Below are 15523 nucleotides of genomic sequence, written 5' to 3' on the forward strand. Positions count from 1 at the left end.
TTTTTTACTCTTTACATACTTTATGATTTACTTATTACCTCAAAAATAGAATTCAGAAACCTAAACCTTTAAAGCATTTGAATACTTACAAGAGTATCTAGAGGTAGAAATAAAAATTGGGGCGCCTGGGTGGCTCAGTCGGTTAAGCGTCTGACTTCAGCCGGGGTCACGATCTCGCGGTCCCTGAGTTCGAGCCCCGCGTCGGGCTCTGGGCTGATGGCTCAGAGCCTGGAGCCTGCTTCAGATTCTGTGTCTCCCTCTCTCTCTGCCCCTCCCCCATTCATGCTCTGTCTCTGTCTCAAAAATAAATAAATGTTAAGGAAAAAAAATTTTTTTTTTAAAGAAATAAGGGGCGCCTGGGTGGCTCAGTCGGTTAAGCATCCGACTTCAGCTCAGGTCATGATCTCGCGGTCCGTGAGTTCGAGCCCTGCATCGGGCTCTGTGCTGACAGCTCAGAGCCTGGAGCCTGTTTCAGATTCTGTCTCCTCTCTCTCTGACCCTCCCCCGTTCATACTCTGTCTCTCCCTGTCTCAAAAATAAATAAACATTAAAAAAAAAAATTTTTTTTTTAAATAAATAAAAAAAAATAAAAAAGAAATAAAAATGTACCCGCAGTCCCTTTTGGTCCCATGAAGTCATAGTTATCTTGCTCTAATAAGGTATCTAAATTATTTTCAGAAGAGAACAAAATGGCCTCCAATTAACTTTAAGAAATATATGTGCATTGGGTGCCTGGGTGGCTCAGTCGGTTGGGCATGGGACTTTGGCTCAAGTCATGATCTCACAGTTCGTGGGTTCGAGCCCCACGTCAGGCTCTGTGCTGACAGCTCAGAGCCTGGAGCCTGTTTCAGATTCTGTCTCCCTCTCTCTGCCCCTCCCCTGTTCAGGCTCTGTCTCTGTCTCAAGAATAAACAAACATTAAAGAAAAAAAAATTGAAAAAAAAAAAGAAGTATATGTGCATGTATTATTCATAATAAAAATTTTTATGGAAACACTGTCATGAAAAATTCATATATCACTTCAAAATTATTTACTGAGAATAATTTTAATGCACAAATATTTTAAACAGTACACTTATGCTTCCTTATCTACACAATTTCATTCCTATCAGACAATATGGCTTAAGGAAATGGCAATTACAAAAGAAGCTGCTGGGGCATCTGGGTGGCTCAGTCAGTTAAGCACCAGATTTCAGCTGACGTCATGATCTCATGCCTTGTGAGTTCAAGCCCGACATCGGGCTCACTGCTGTCAGTGTGGAGCCCGCTTTGGATCCTCTGTCCTTCTCTTTTTCTCTCTCTCTCTTCCTCTCTGCTCCTTTGCTCATGGTCTCTCTCTCAAAAAGGAATAAACAGGGGCACCTGTGTGGCTCAGGCAGTTAAGCTTCCGACTTTGGCGCAGGTCATGGTCTCACGGTTCATGAGTTCAAGCCCCGCATCAGGCTCTGCACTGACAGCTCTCTCTGCCCCTCCCCTGCTCACACTCTGTCTCTTTCTCTCTGCCCCTCCCCTGCTTGCACTCTCTCTCTCTATCAAAAATAAACATTAAAAAAAATGTTTTAAAGGAATAAACATTAAAAAAACAAAAACAAGCTGCTAATAAAAGAAATAATGTTGAAGGTGACATCACTTATGAATTTGATGTCAGTGCTTGATTTAGTTAGGATATGAATGTAAATTTGGTGCTAACAAAAGACAACAATGGTGATAAGGAAATGAAAATCATGCCCAACTAAAGAGTCTAAACTCTGGCGTCAGCTTTCTTGGGTTTGTAAACCCTGACTGAACCACTTACTATGTAGTTACTTAGTATGGGCAAGTTACTTTTTTTGCCTCAGATTTTTTCTTTTGTAAAACGCTCTTAAATTTTTTTTTTTAATGTTTATTCATTTTTGAAAGACAGAGACAGAGCACAAGCAGGGGTGGGGCGGAGAGAGAAGGAGACACAGAATCTGAAGCAGGCTCCAGGCTCTGAGCTGTCAGCACAGAGCCCGACGCCGGGCTCGAACTCACCAACTGCAAGATCATGACCTGGGCCGAAGTCGGACGCTCAACTGACTGAGCCACCCAGGCGCCCCATCAGATTTTTTCTTTTGTGAAACGGGAATAACACAATACATGTTGAAAAGTTTGATAGAATACAGAAGCCATCCAAAATGCTCAATAACTGTTAGCTATTATCATGCAGATTCTCTCATTTCTTTTTTGTAATATCAATATATTGAAAGAGCCCATTAAAATTTGGGAGGCAACGTGCAGCTTAAATTTAAAAGTTAACTTGGGTCTACATTTATTCTTGAATGACAAGTTGAAACTTCCTTATTTTCCATTGTTGAGGGCCAAGATTTAAAATTTTGTCTATCTTAAGAGGACAGTTCTGAGCACACCATAATATAGCACGTGGAGTGGGACTGACAGCATACAGCTTCATTTTTGTATACCTCATGACACAGTGGTTCCCACCAATGTATCATTTACAGTGTTCTGGAATAAGAGGTTTGGGGGGGCGTTTTGTTTTGTTTTGTTTTCCACTGAATGACATAAAAGAAGCAATGTCTTCTTTGTATTGCTTTCTCCAGGTTCTGGGGATTCTGCTCCCTTTCTCGCTCAGTGTCTCAAATCCTTTCACGAATCCTCCATTTCTCAAATGTAATCCCCTGCCCCTTGGATTTTGGAACAGCGAAAAGATATCCTAGCCCAGTCATCATAAAAAATTACTTAACCTCTCAAGCATCTGTTCCTTCATCAACATATTGTACATAATAATCCACGTTAAAAGGGCTCTTCTTGAATAATAAATGAGATAATGAGTAAATGTTTTCAAGGCCACAGTTCTAACCGTTCAAACCATGTTTAACTGGAGTCAAGGAGCGGTTTCACTTTACAAACGCAGCGTTGGGCGGAGGAAACTGACGGACACTGGGCTGAAGCCTGAAGGCGGAAGAACCGAGATGGAGGCGGCACAGACGGGGGTCCGTGTACCTCAACTTGCCATCAGGAGTCATTACCTTTGCTGAGCTCGGATGGTTTCATCTCTAGGAGTTCCTCAGCAGTCTGGAAACCTGCAGACACCAGCTTCACCCGCACCGCTGGGGACAGCGGGAAACTCACTAAATCCCGCTGCATTTCAAAGCCCGACACCCACGCGCGCAGCGGCGCCAACCCAAAGTTGCTAAACCCCTGCCACAGCGCCGCACGCTCGCGCCGGCCCGCGCCGTGTGACGTCACGCGTAAGCGGAAGGGGCGGGGTCTGCGGCCTGACTGCTCGAGGCCTAGGACTTGGCCTTACTGAGGAGGAATGCCGGGTTTTCAAGCACCCGCACCATTTTAGTCGTGGTTCTTCCAAATCCCATCATGTAGGGTTTTCCCATAAAATGCACATCATGACAGTAAAAAGATGGATGAAGACCGCAAGACAGAGACCAGGCCCTACACACGACATCTCACCTCAGCCCTGCCCCTTGAGTGGAAACCTCAGAGTTATTAATAGGAATGAGCTCCCTGAATGGGGGTAACGCACACCCTGGCTAGTTACCGGTTTGGGATATAGAATGGCCATATAAGGATTAATCGGTGCTTCCATTATAGGGTTCCACTTTCTTGGCTTTTCTTGTCGGGTGTCCCCCTTGCCTTCCCCCTTCTCCTTTCCGGCCCTCGCCTGCGCGAGGGATTGTGGGCCAGCCCCCCAACGCCGCAGGGAGCACTGGGCGCCCAATCCCCGCACACACCCACGCTTTCTCCGCGAGTCCAGTGTGAAGCATGGTGGTTTTCGAGACCGTTGGTTCAGCGCCTACCTGGCTTAAGAAGTAGCTGGAAAAGTAAGCAAGTAATGTCCCTGTGGTGGGCTGGGCTCCCCGTTCTTAAGAGGAAATAGTTGGGCTACGCAAGATCTCCTACTCTGGTACAGAGTTGAGAAGGGCCCGATTCTGAAAGAGAACTTTGAGGGAATTGAGGCGGTTTGGAAGGTGGTTTATGCAGTCTTTCCTTGGCTAGGTGAGTATGATTTCTTTAGGGGAGTAACTCGTTCACTACCTTTTGGTAAGATTCTTAGCCTTGATTTTTTTTCCCCTAGCTTAAAGGAACTGCCTAAATATTGCAAATCAGAGCTCCCTAACTACTTAAGATCTAAGGAAGGAAACACGTTGAGCACTTTAGCAAATCCCACACATTTTAAGTGCTCACAATCATACCACGAGGTGTAAAACAAGGACATAGAAGCTTAGACAGTTTTCTTGAAACAAAAATTACCTTTCTTCTACCCTGAACTACCTCCAAATTGTGAGCCCATCTTGGGGTGGGGGTTGGGAAGTAGAAAGGAAGAAGTGTTTGTCCCCCATTTGGTAAGGCGGGGAAAGTCTGGTAGGACAAATCAAAATAAGGCTTGTTTGCCACTCAGTGTTAACTACTAGTATGAGTCACATCTGGGCACACAGTGGGCATTGCATAAACGTAAGGAGAATTCATGATTATAAAGCAACCAGTCTTGGGTGAAGAAGAGGTGGTGTTAACATATTCAGGGTTAGTCCTTCAGTTAGTTTGCTCAAACTCAGTGGAATCGGTCGTGTTTAGAACTTAGTTTCATTGACAGTGGAGAGTTAAAAGTAGACTCTGTAGTCCTACAATTAAGCGTTATTAATATCTTATTTTGACCCTTGAGTTGCCTATAATTATTGTCAGAAATTGCCTATAATTGTTGTCAGAAAATTTTTAAGATTTCTTGAATGCATTTTGCTCTATAGTTAGGCTTTCAAAGTAGGATCCAGGTTTATGAGGCCAGGCACTAGGAACTAAACAAAGCTATGAGATTTTTATGTACCTTCCTATGCTGTCAGAGTCTCAAAAAAAAATTTTTTTTTTTTGAGAGGGAAGAATTGAATGATTTAACTGGTAAGCTACTTAAAACACATTAAATAAACCAATATATTGTAAAGTAAAATGCAAACATAAATTTTCGGATAAATATAAGAAGAAAGATCCAGTTCAAACTGGATACCTCTGTAATCATCCAAAGCCTCCTGGGAATATGGGTGTTTTTTCCTTTGCAATTTGTGGTCACTTGATGAAAAAGTTTGAGAGGCACTGCTATGGACAAATGAGCATGAGCTTTGGAGTCGTACAAATTTGAGTTTCTATCACATCTCAGGAAATTACCATCTGTGAGACTTGCAGCAAATTACTCAGTTTCATCTCCTTCAGGTGGAAAGTAATATTTCCTGGGGTTATTGGAAAGATCAAATTAACAAATATAAAGTCTTTAGCACAGAAAAGGTACATAATAAATTTTAGCTTCTTCATTTTAAAATACTCTAATATGTGTATTCAGCTGAATAAAGCTTTGTTACACACTAGCTCAACAGAGTGCTAATGCTGTGAAACATGTTTTTTAAATGCCTACAATTGTAAAGTGCCAGAGAAAGGTGCTTTTATATATATTTAATTGAACTTGATACTTACAATAATTCTGTGATGCTTACAATAATTCAGTTTACTGGGCCATTTTCTAGAGATACTAGAGAGGAGTAATCTGAATATTTCTGTTATGGCTGAGGAGAAATTTATTTTCTTTTAACCTAAAAATATAGAACTTCTAAAAATGGTGACCTTGCATGTTCAAGTGGATTTGGGAATGGTGAGAGAAATGAGTGCTGTTTGGACTGAGAAAAAACTTTGAACCAGGCTTAGCTTTAGAGGTGGTTATGATAAGGGTACCTGGGTGGCTCAGTCGGTAAAGCATCTGACTTCAGCCTAGGTCATGATCTCGTGGTTTCCGACTTTAAGTCCCAAGTCAGGCTCTGAGCTGAAAGCTCAGAGCCTGGAGCCCGTTTCAGATTCTGGGTCTCCCTCTCTCTCTCTGCCCTTCTCCCACTCATGCTCTGTCTCTCTGTCTCTCTCAAAAATAAACATTAAAAAAAGGTGTTTATAATAAAGCCTGTAGCCTCAGACACATATTTGGAACATCACTGTCAATTGCACAAAGCCTTATACATGGTAGGAGCTCCATATATATTTGTCCTCCATAAACTCTTGAAACATTCTTCTCATTTCTGTGATGCTACACTCCTCCTTCCTACCCAGCTGGCTTTTCTGTCACCCTTGGAAACTCCTCTTCCATAACCTGGCCCTGAAATGTTACAGTTCTTTTAAAGCCTCATAACAGACCTGTTGCTAACTATTCTGTCTCTCTCCTCTCTTGTTCCCTCTCATTCTCTCTTTCTCTGTCTCTCTCTGTCTCTCTCCTCTCTTGTTCCCTCTCATTCTCTCTTTCTCTGTCTCTCTCTGTCTCTCTCCTCTCTTGTTCCCTCTCATTCTCTCTTTCTCTGTCTCTCTCTGTCTCTCTCCTCTCTTGTTCCCTCTCATTCTCTCTTTCTCTGTCTCTCTGTCTCCCTCTCTCTCTCCCTTTCTTTGCTATCTTAACTCACATTCACAGTTCAGTGACTATATGCCAGTGATTCTTAAATTTATATTTCTAGCCCTGCCCTGTTCTCTGACCTATAGAAGCAAATATCTGATAGCGTTCTGAGCAGTGCAAAGTCTCTCAACTCAGCCTGTCTTAAACCTAACTTATCTTCTTCAGCCCACTCCCAAAACCTTGTCCTTTTCCTGCATTTCCTGCCTCCAGAATTGAATATCCATCCTTCCATGTGCACAGACCACTTCCCTTCCACTCCCCATGTTTGATGCACATGCAAGTACTATCAATTTTCTCTTTGACATATCTTGATGATATTCATGTCTCTACCTCTAGGTCAAGCTGCCACCATTTTGCTTGCAGGTACATAAGATCATTTTAGTTGGTCTCTCTGCATCTTCTCTTCCTCTCTAGTTTGTTCACCCATGCTGCAGCCAAAATGTTCTTTCTACAGTACATTTCAGTTCAGGTCACTTCCTATTTTGCTCTTAGGATACAGAACAAATTTCTTAGACTCCCTTTTAAGGCTATCATAGCACCAAATGCCTCTGTGTGATCGTTTACTTAACATATGTCTCCCCAACTAGATTGAAAACTTCAGTAGAGCAGGACCATATGGATTTTACTCACTGTTGTTTTCCTAGAGCCCCTAGCCCAGTGTATGACTTTAGTAGGTACTCAGTAGATACCTGTTAAAAGAAAGGATGATTAGATGATTGACCTGCACCTCTCTCCCTATACTTTTCTATTTTGTACCTTGGTGGAAAATATATGGTAGAAAATATATACTTACAGGAAATATATACTTGTAGAAAACAAAATGTAGGAAATATAAAGAAGAAAATAAAATTGATTCACATTCTGTTTAACTCAGATAAATTTTGGTTTATTTTATTTTTTTGGTTTATTTTAATCTTTCTACAAGTTCACATAAAAGTGTTTATTTTACATATTTGTGGTTAAATTATGAAGAAATTTGTATATCTTTTATTTTACACTTAATATTTTGTCAGAAGCTTTCTCCCGAGTAATTACAAATTATTTGAAAATTAAGTTTAGTGGTTGCATACTGTTCTGTCCTGAGGGCCATCTTTCTAATCAGTGGCCTATAAATGTACAGTTGAATTATTTCCAGTTGTTTTGCTGTGATGAAATAGTATTCTGTCTCTCTCTTTCTCTCTCTGGATACATTTCTGGAAGAATTCCTGGGTCCTCTAGAGAGTATGTACATTTTCATTTTGGATCATACTGCCAAATATTTGTACCACTTATACTCCTATTGACAGCATATGAGGGCTAGTTTTCCCACCTCCACCCCAGCACTGGCCCTTAGCAGTCTTTAAGTGCTTTTTCCCCCCTTCTTTGTTATTGAGGTATAATTAATTTTATTTTTTTATTTTTTTTAATTTTTAAAATATTTTTGAGAGAGAGACAGAGTGTGAGTAGGGGAGGGGAAGAGAGAGAGGGAGACACAGAATGCTTGATTTTAAATTGTTATCTTTTGGGGCGCCTGGGTGGCGCAGTCGGTTAAGCGTCCGACTTCAGCCAGGTCACGATCTCACGATCCGTGAGTTCAAGCCCCGCGTCAGGCTCTGGGCTGATGGCTCAGAGCCTGGAGCCTGTTTCCGGTTCTGTGTCTCCCTCTCTCTCTGCCCCTCCCCCGTTCATGCTCTGTCTCTGTCTGTCCCATAAATAAATAAAAACGTTGAAAAAAAAATTAAAAAAAAAATAAATAAATTGTTATCTTTTATTACTAAGAGAGGTTAAAAATTTTTTTCATATAGTTTTCATGGATAAATATACCTTATCATTGTAACTATCTCATTTATTTATTTATTTATTTTTTTTTGTAACTATCTCATTTATGTCCTTTGCCCACTTTTAATTTGTAAAAATGTTAAAACACACATAACATAAAATTTACCATATTAACCATTTTTAAGTGTACAGTTCAATAATGTTAATTATATTCACAATATTGTGCAACCAATCTCCAGAACATTTTTATCTTTCAAACCTGAAACTCTGTACCTATTAAACAATAACTCCCCAGTCCCCCTTCTCTCAGCCTGTTCTACTTTCTGTTTCTGTGACTACTCTTGATACCTTACAGAGGTGGAATCATGTAGTATTTGTCTTTTGTGACTGATTTATTTCACTTAGCATAATGTCCTGAAGGTTTATCCATGTTGTAGGATGTGTCAGAGTTTATTTTCTTTTTAAGTCTGAATAATATTCAATTGTATATCCATACCACACTTTGTTTGTCCATTCATCTGTGAATGGACACCTTTTGGTTATTGTGAATAATGGTGCAATGAACATCTGTGTACATTCTTTCCTACTTTATAACTGAAGTACTTTAATTTAAAAAACATATTTGTGGGCACCTAGGTGGCTCAATTGGTTAAGCATCTGACTTTGGCTCAGGTCATAATCTCAGGGTTTGTGAGTTCCAGACCCACATTGGGTAAGCTTGAGCCCCGTATCAGGTGAGCTTGAGCCCCACTTCAGGTGAGTTCAAGCCACGCTTCAGGTGAGCCCTGCTTGTCTCTCTCTCTCTCTCTCCCCCTCTCTCAAAAATAAATAAATTAATTAAATATATATTTGTAACAGGCCTGTTTTTTTTCAATTATCAGAAACAGTAACTAATATTTATTGTGCTTAGTGTAGGCCAAGCATTCTGCTCATCTTTGATATCAAAACCCATATTCGTAATGCGTATGCTGCCTACCCTGTCTGATATGCATATTGCGTTATATGGGCTATTTGCCTAATCTGTACATCACAAATATCTTCCTACTTTGTCATGTGTATTTAAACTTTGAGGTTTTTGGGATGCCTGAGTGGCTCATTCGGTTAAGCATCTGACTCTTGGTTTTGGCTCAGGTCACAATCTCATGGTTTGTGGTTTCAAGCCCCTCATCGGGCTCTGCACTGCATGGGATTCTCTCTCTCCTGCTGTCTCTCTCTGCCCCTCCCCTGTTTGCACGTGCTTGCTCTCTCTCAAAATAAATAAACTTAAAAAAAAAAGATTTTAGGGGCACCTGGGTGGGTCAGTCGGTTAAGTGTCTGACTTCAGCTCAGGTCGTGATCTCATGGTTTGTGGGTTCAAGCCCTGCATCGTGCTCTGCATTGATAGCTCAGAGCCTGGAGCCTGCTTCAGATTCTGTGTCTCCCTCTCTCTCTGCCCCTCCCCCGCTCACACTCAGTCTCTCTCTCTAAATAAATAAATAAACATAATAATTTTTAAAAATTAAAAAAAAAAGATTTTAAACTTTAAGATTTTCTACTTTGTTCATGTTTTTTGTATGCAAATATAGTCAGTTTGTATTTAATTCTGACTTTGATAACATGCTTAGGAAGTCTTTTCTTTGGGGCCCCTGACTGGCTCAGTTGAAAGAGCATGTGACTCTTGATCTTGGGATTGTGAATTTGAGCACCACATTGGGTGTAGAGATTACTTTAAATAAGAAAATATTTTAAAAAGTCTCAGGACGCCTGTCTGGCTAAGTTGGAAGAGTGTGAGTGTCTTGATCTTGGGGTTGTGAGTTTGAGCCCCACGTTGGAGGTAGAGATTACTTAAATAAACTTTAGGGGTGTTTGGGTGGCTCAGTCAGTTAAGCATCTGACTCTTGATCTCAGGGTTGTGAGATCAAGCCCTGCGTTGGGCTCTGTGTTGGGCTCTGTGCTGGGCATGGAGCCTACTTAGAAAAAAAAAAAAAAAGACTATTCTGAAATAAATAAACTTTAAAAAATAAATCATAGGGGCGCCTGGGTGGCTCAGTCAGTTGGGTGGCCGACTACAGCTCAAGTCATGATCTCATGGTCTGTGAGTTCAAGCCTTGCATCTCTGTGCTGACAGCTCAGAGCCTGGAGCCTGCTTCCAATTCTGTGTCTTCCTCTCTTTCTGCCCCTTCCCTGCTTGTTCTCTCTCTCTCTCTCTCTCTCTCTCTCTCTCTCTCCCCCTCTCTCTCAAAAATAATAAACATTTAAATAAATAAATAAATAAATAATCATAAATAAATAAAAATTAATTTTAAATTTTTCCTTCAAAATTATAAACATAATTACCTGTATTTTTTCTACATATGATTTATAATTTGGATATTTTAGCCTATCTATTTTTAAATGTAAAGTAGGAGGAAGAAAGTAATTTTTTCCTTATTTCCAGTGGTGAGCCAAATTTCTAAGCACTCTTTTTTTTTTTAAGTTTATTTATTTTGAGAGACACAGAGAGTGAGTGCATACACACTAGCAGGGAAGGGGCAGAGAAAGAATCCCAAGCAAGTTCTGTGCTGTCAGCGCAGAGCCCAACATGGGGTTCAATATCACCAACCATGAGATCATGACCTGCAAGTCAGAGGCATAACAGCCTGAGCCACACTAGCACCCCTCTAAGCACTCTTTATGAGGTAATCTTTCCCCCCATATGACATGCTACTTTTATACTTTATAAATATAAATACATACATATATACACACACACACTCACACACACTCACACACACTTTTATACATATACTTTTATGTACTTAGGTCCTATATTCCTGGTATAAAACCTATTTAATTTACTGTGTATGTTATGTTAATACTCTACAAGATGTTAATACTCATAAAGATGTTATCAATTTGGTTAAGAGTTTTGCATTTTTATTTGTGAGATTAATTTGTGAAGTTATTATGTCTACTTTGTCTGGTTTTGGCAATAAAGTTTTGCAACCTTTGAAAAATGAACTAAGAAGATTCTTTAGTTTTTCTATGTTAACATGTTATTATTTAACAAACACCTGTATTTCCTTATATTTTTCCAGGCAAAGAAATATGGCTCTCCTCAGGGGATACTGAATTCTATAGGGCTTCTGTGAGGATTATAGCACTAATGTCTTTTTTTCTTCTTCTTCTTTTTTTTTTAAATGTTTATTGTTTAGAGAGAGAGAGAGACAGAGCGTGAGTAGGGAAGGGGCAGAGAGAGAGGAAGACACAGAATCCAGAGCAGGCTCCAGGCTCTGAGCTGTCAGCAGAGATCTCTATGTGGGGCTTGAACTCACGAACCGTGAGATCATGACCCAAGCCAAAGTCGGATGCTTAATTGTCTGAGCCACCCAGGTGCTCCAGCACTAATGTCTTCCTTAACCTACTTGAGCTACAAGAAAGTGAGAGAAAGTTACCTTTTTTGCCATAAGGCACACTGTGTCAGATGAATGTTTTGATAACTAGGCCGATAGCAATAAGTTCTTGTGAAATATTGGAATTAGTCTCGTGAAGAGTATGGGTGGTTTAAGAGCTGTGTGTTATTTGTTTAAGAAATCTTCTGAAAATGGCATTTTGAATTTAAGAGTTGTTTGGTGGTAACAGTAGTTTAGTTCTTAGACATCATCTTTCTCCCTTACATGAGTGGTTCCTGCCAGATTTCAAGGTATCTTAACTTTTATTTCAAAAAACAAAACGTAGATATTTTGTTTATAGATTAGACTGTGTATACATATATATGTTTATGTGTATATATGGATATATATTACATAGTTGTTCTTTGGGGGAGAAAATCTATAAAAATCAAACTGGTTACTGTCAAAAGGCCAGATTTGAGGAATAGTTGCAGCTCACATCACAGAGTCTCCTCCCTACTCTGCCCCAGAATGTTTTTCTCTCTCCATGTCAGACACCTGTATGTTCTCAGTTATTACTTGTTAATCTTTAATAAGATTTTTAAACAGCATTTTTTCTTCCTGTTTTAACGATATGAAACTCTGGCTAATTTGTTTTGGCAGAGGACAGAACACCAGAAGAGTTTTGTATAATAAAAAGACTTGGGAAATAAGGTGATTCTGGTGTGGTCTTGGAGAAACAATTGAAGAACAGTTGGAACTTGTAAACTCCAATTTTAATTCACAGTGAAGAAGGCAGGAGAGGATTAAGACTATTTATATGTCGATGTGAAATATTTGAATTATTAACCATTGCCTGAGACAGGATTTACTCCTTTTGAAGAGTCTAATATGAATCAATGAAGGCTGGGTGGCTTCTTGTAGGATGGAATCGCCGGTAGTATTGTTTTGGGTTTCAGAGATATCCGTTCAGGGAAGAGTGGAGGGTTAAGGATATTTGGAAGCACAACTTATTTTTGCTTGGGAAGACATCCTGGTCAGTCAGGCTTCCAGTCCTATAGACCATCATCAGTGCTACCTGAGCTGTTCTCTAATTAACTCAGCTCAGAATTAGAACTAGTGTTTATACAACTGCTCTTTTTTTTTTTTTAAGAGTTTCTTTTAAAAAGTCACCTCTACCCCAAACGTGGGGCTCAAACTCACCCTGAGATCAAGAGTAGCATGACCTACTGAGCCAGCCAGCTGCCCTCCTATACACCTGCTCTTTTAAGTAAGGGTGATCATTTGCTGCATATTTGAAAGAGCATAGTTTGTACCTGTGCTGGAAGCCTTGGACAACCTATTTAGCAATCTTACGACTGGATTTTCTTTTCTTTTTTTTTTTTTTCATGTTTGTTTATTTTTGAGAGAGAAAGAGAGAGGAGTGCATGCAAGCGGGGGAGGAGAGAGTGAGGGAGACAGGATCCAAAGAGGGCTCTGTGCTGACAGGAGAGAGCCCGAAGTGGGGCTTGATCTCATGAACTTTGATATCATGACCTGAGCTGAAGTCAGACACTTTACTGACTGAGCAACCCAGGCGCCCCACTAAGACTGGATTTTCATACGCAGTTTTGCCAAATTTAATCTTTTTAGTCTTGGTATTTCAGTCATGTGGATAGCGGCTTACTGAACTGTGCTAGACATCAGTGATGTCATCAGCTCCAAAACCTTAAAAGAAGGAACTCATTTATGTCGTTTATCTTTAAATCTGTAGAGCATCTTTCCTTTAAATGTTATTTTAACAGCACCACTAACTAACTATATAGTAGAAATAGGATGTGCTAAATAAATAAGATCAACAAAAGGGGTGTGGAATATGTAGATGAGCGCAGTGACTGCTGGTCATGGTTACATTTAGGCATATATTTTCCAAGATTTTGGCAATATTCAGATGTATAAAATATTTCTGCATAGTAACTGTAGTTTGGAAACTCTTTATTTCAGAAGCAGTGGGGTGGATAGAATGCATGAGGAAAGTGATCCTATCTGTAGAATGACTTGAATCTGAGGGTGAGGTGCTGGGCAAGGCATGAAGACCCTTACTGGTAGGAGATATACCATGATCATGAGGGTGGCTTTCTCAAGGTGAGGCTTACCCATTAAATCCAGGATGTGCTGACCACAAAGATTTCCCCAAGTGTGCGAAGCTTAGCTGTATAACTTGTGATAGTAGGGGATTGCATTTGTGCTTTACCCTGGTCTTCCCTTAAAAAGAAGAAAAAAAAAAAGAGTATGTCTTGCACATTCCAGGCCACATTAAGATGGAGAGCTTTTCTTAGGATCTAGTAGTGAGCTGTTTCATTTACCTATAAGGGTATGGCTTGTTCTGTATAATTTTGTGTAAGTGTTTTCTATTACAATTTTTATATCCTTTCTTCATACAATAGCCTTATGGTTACATTAGGTATGTGTGGATGATTAGGGACGTCCTACCCTTTGCAGATCTTTTGGCCACACCGTCAGCATCATGCCTCACAAAGTAAGAGAATACTCTCACAGGTTTTTCGGATTAGGAGAGCGGTATTTTTTTGTAGGCAATTATTTAGCGTACCACATCATCAAAACCAAGCATACAGCAGTGTCACCCAGAGGGACTTAGAATATGTAAATGAGCAGTGTCTGCTGGTTTATGTTGTACATACATTTGTCTGTTTTGCAAGTATTATGGTACCCAAAATGTTACTGTCTGGCTTTTACAGTTTGGAGAAGTCTTCATTTCCTAAGTGACAATCTAGAGTTTGCATGAAGAGTGAAGAGAATGACCACATGTCTAGTGCTTGGAATGAGGATGAGGTACCAACAATGCCATTTGCTTATACTTACCTGGTAGAGGAGAGATACCAGGATTGCAAAGGTGATATTTTTCTCTGGGCACATCTTACCCGTTGCACTCCAGGTGCACTGGCCTATGTGATTTTTCTCAACTATGGGAAACTGGACTGCATGATTTGTGGTAGAGAGGGATTATGTCTGTGCTCTCCACTTGTATCTTGCATTTTGAAAAGACAGTTGATGATTGACTTATTACTGCTTGGCTTTTAAGCCATCAATATTTTTTGTAATCATTCTTTTTTTTAAAAAAATGTTTATTTTTGAGAGAGAGAGAGACCGAGTGCGAGTGGGGGAGGGGCAGAGAGAGAGGGAGACACAGAATCCAAAGCAGACTCCAGGCTTTGAGCTGTCAGCACAGAGCCTGATGCGGGCTCGAACCCCGGAACCGCTAGATTGTGAGCTGAGCCGTGGTGGGTCGCTTAACCGACTGAGCCACCCCTTTGTAGTCATTTTTCACAGGTTTTTTTTAAATGTATATTTATTTTTGAAAGAGAGTGTGAGCGGGGGAGGGGCAGAGAGAGGGGGACAAAGGATTCTAGGACTGAGCCATCCAGGCGTCCCTGTAATCATTTTGTGTAACTTGATGTGTGCGGCCGTTATTGCTTGCGTGGGTGTTCACTTTCGTACCAAGTTGTCTAGCCAAATGGAGTGTACTCTTCTGTCGACCACTAGAGGGCTCACTTTGCACCACCTCAAGCTACCTGCATCTGTTTCTGCTCTTGATTGTTCCCTAGGTGTTTACAGTAAAAGAATAGGAAGAAGAGGTTTCTAGGAAAGTTTGAGCACCTAGAAATGCACCTAGGACAGGGGATAAAGGGTGTAAATAATTTAAAGGACTGTCTTCACTTTGTTGATTAACAGTGTGATGTGATGGCTGGCAGTCTCAGTCAGTGGAACATGCAACTCTTGATCTTGGGGTTGTGAGTTTGAGCCCCACACTGGGCGTAAAGATTACTTAAAAATAAAATCTTTTTAAAAAGTGCAAAAGGACAGATTACTTTGAAGAAAGCTGGGAGTTTATAATTTACCACTTATATTCTTAACTGAGTAGTTATAATTTCAGAGGGGTTTTTCACTCCTTTTCAGGTATGTCTCATGAGCAGTATCCTTAGATTTTCCCCAAAATGAGAAACTG

The 15523-nt window shown here is 40.3% G+C and overlaps 2 protein-coding genes and 1 non-coding gene across 18 annotated transcripts in view; 2 read left to right on the forward strand and 1 right to left on the reverse strand.

The window, feature by feature from the left end:
• Nucleotides 1–3217, reverse strand: part of RAD51C (RAD51 paralog C) — a 36423-nt gene extending 33206 nt beyond the window's left edge. For 10 of the 11 annotated variants that reach the window (XR_015244039.1, XR_015244040.1, XM_086686842.1 and 7 more), the window contains exon 1: nt 3009–3217. Coding sequence is in view for 8 of the 11 variants with exons in the window: in XM_086686842.1 (XP_086542968.1) it covers nt 3009–3126 (118 nt within the window). In the remaining 3 variants the exon portion in view is untranslated. The remainder of the gene's footprint in view (nt 1–3008) is intronic. The other variant, XR_015244041.1, reaches the window with a different exon arrangement.
• A 62-nt stretch (nt 3218–3279) lies between these two features.
• Nucleotides 3280–15523, forward strand: part of TEX14 (testis expressed 14, intercellular bridge forming factor) — a 115092-nt gene continuing 102848 nt past the window's right edge. For 3 of the 6 annotated variants that reach the window (XR_015244042.1, XM_086686845.1, XM_086686846.1), the window contains exon 1: nt 3686–3818. The gene's annotated coding sequence lies outside the window, so the exon portion shown is untranslated. Of the gene's footprint in view, nt 3819–15523 lie in introns of all 6 variants that reach the window. The other 3 variants (XM_086686847.1, XM_086686849.1, XM_086686848.1) reach the window with 2 other exon arrangements.
• LOC112855640 (U1 spliceosomal RNA) lies at nt 13592–13754 on the forward strand. The gene has a single exon (XR_003223037.1). It is a non-coding gene; the product is annotated as a U1 spliceosomal RNA (small nuclear RNA).

The sequence above is a fragment of the Puma concolor genome, chromosome E1, assembly GCF_028749965.1.
Source record: "Puma concolor isolate L17-30 chromosome E1, mPumCon1.1.hap2, whole genome shotgun sequence".
NCBI classification, from domain to species: domain Eukaryota; kingdom Metazoa; phylum Chordata; class Mammalia; order Carnivora; family Felidae; genus Puma; species Puma concolor.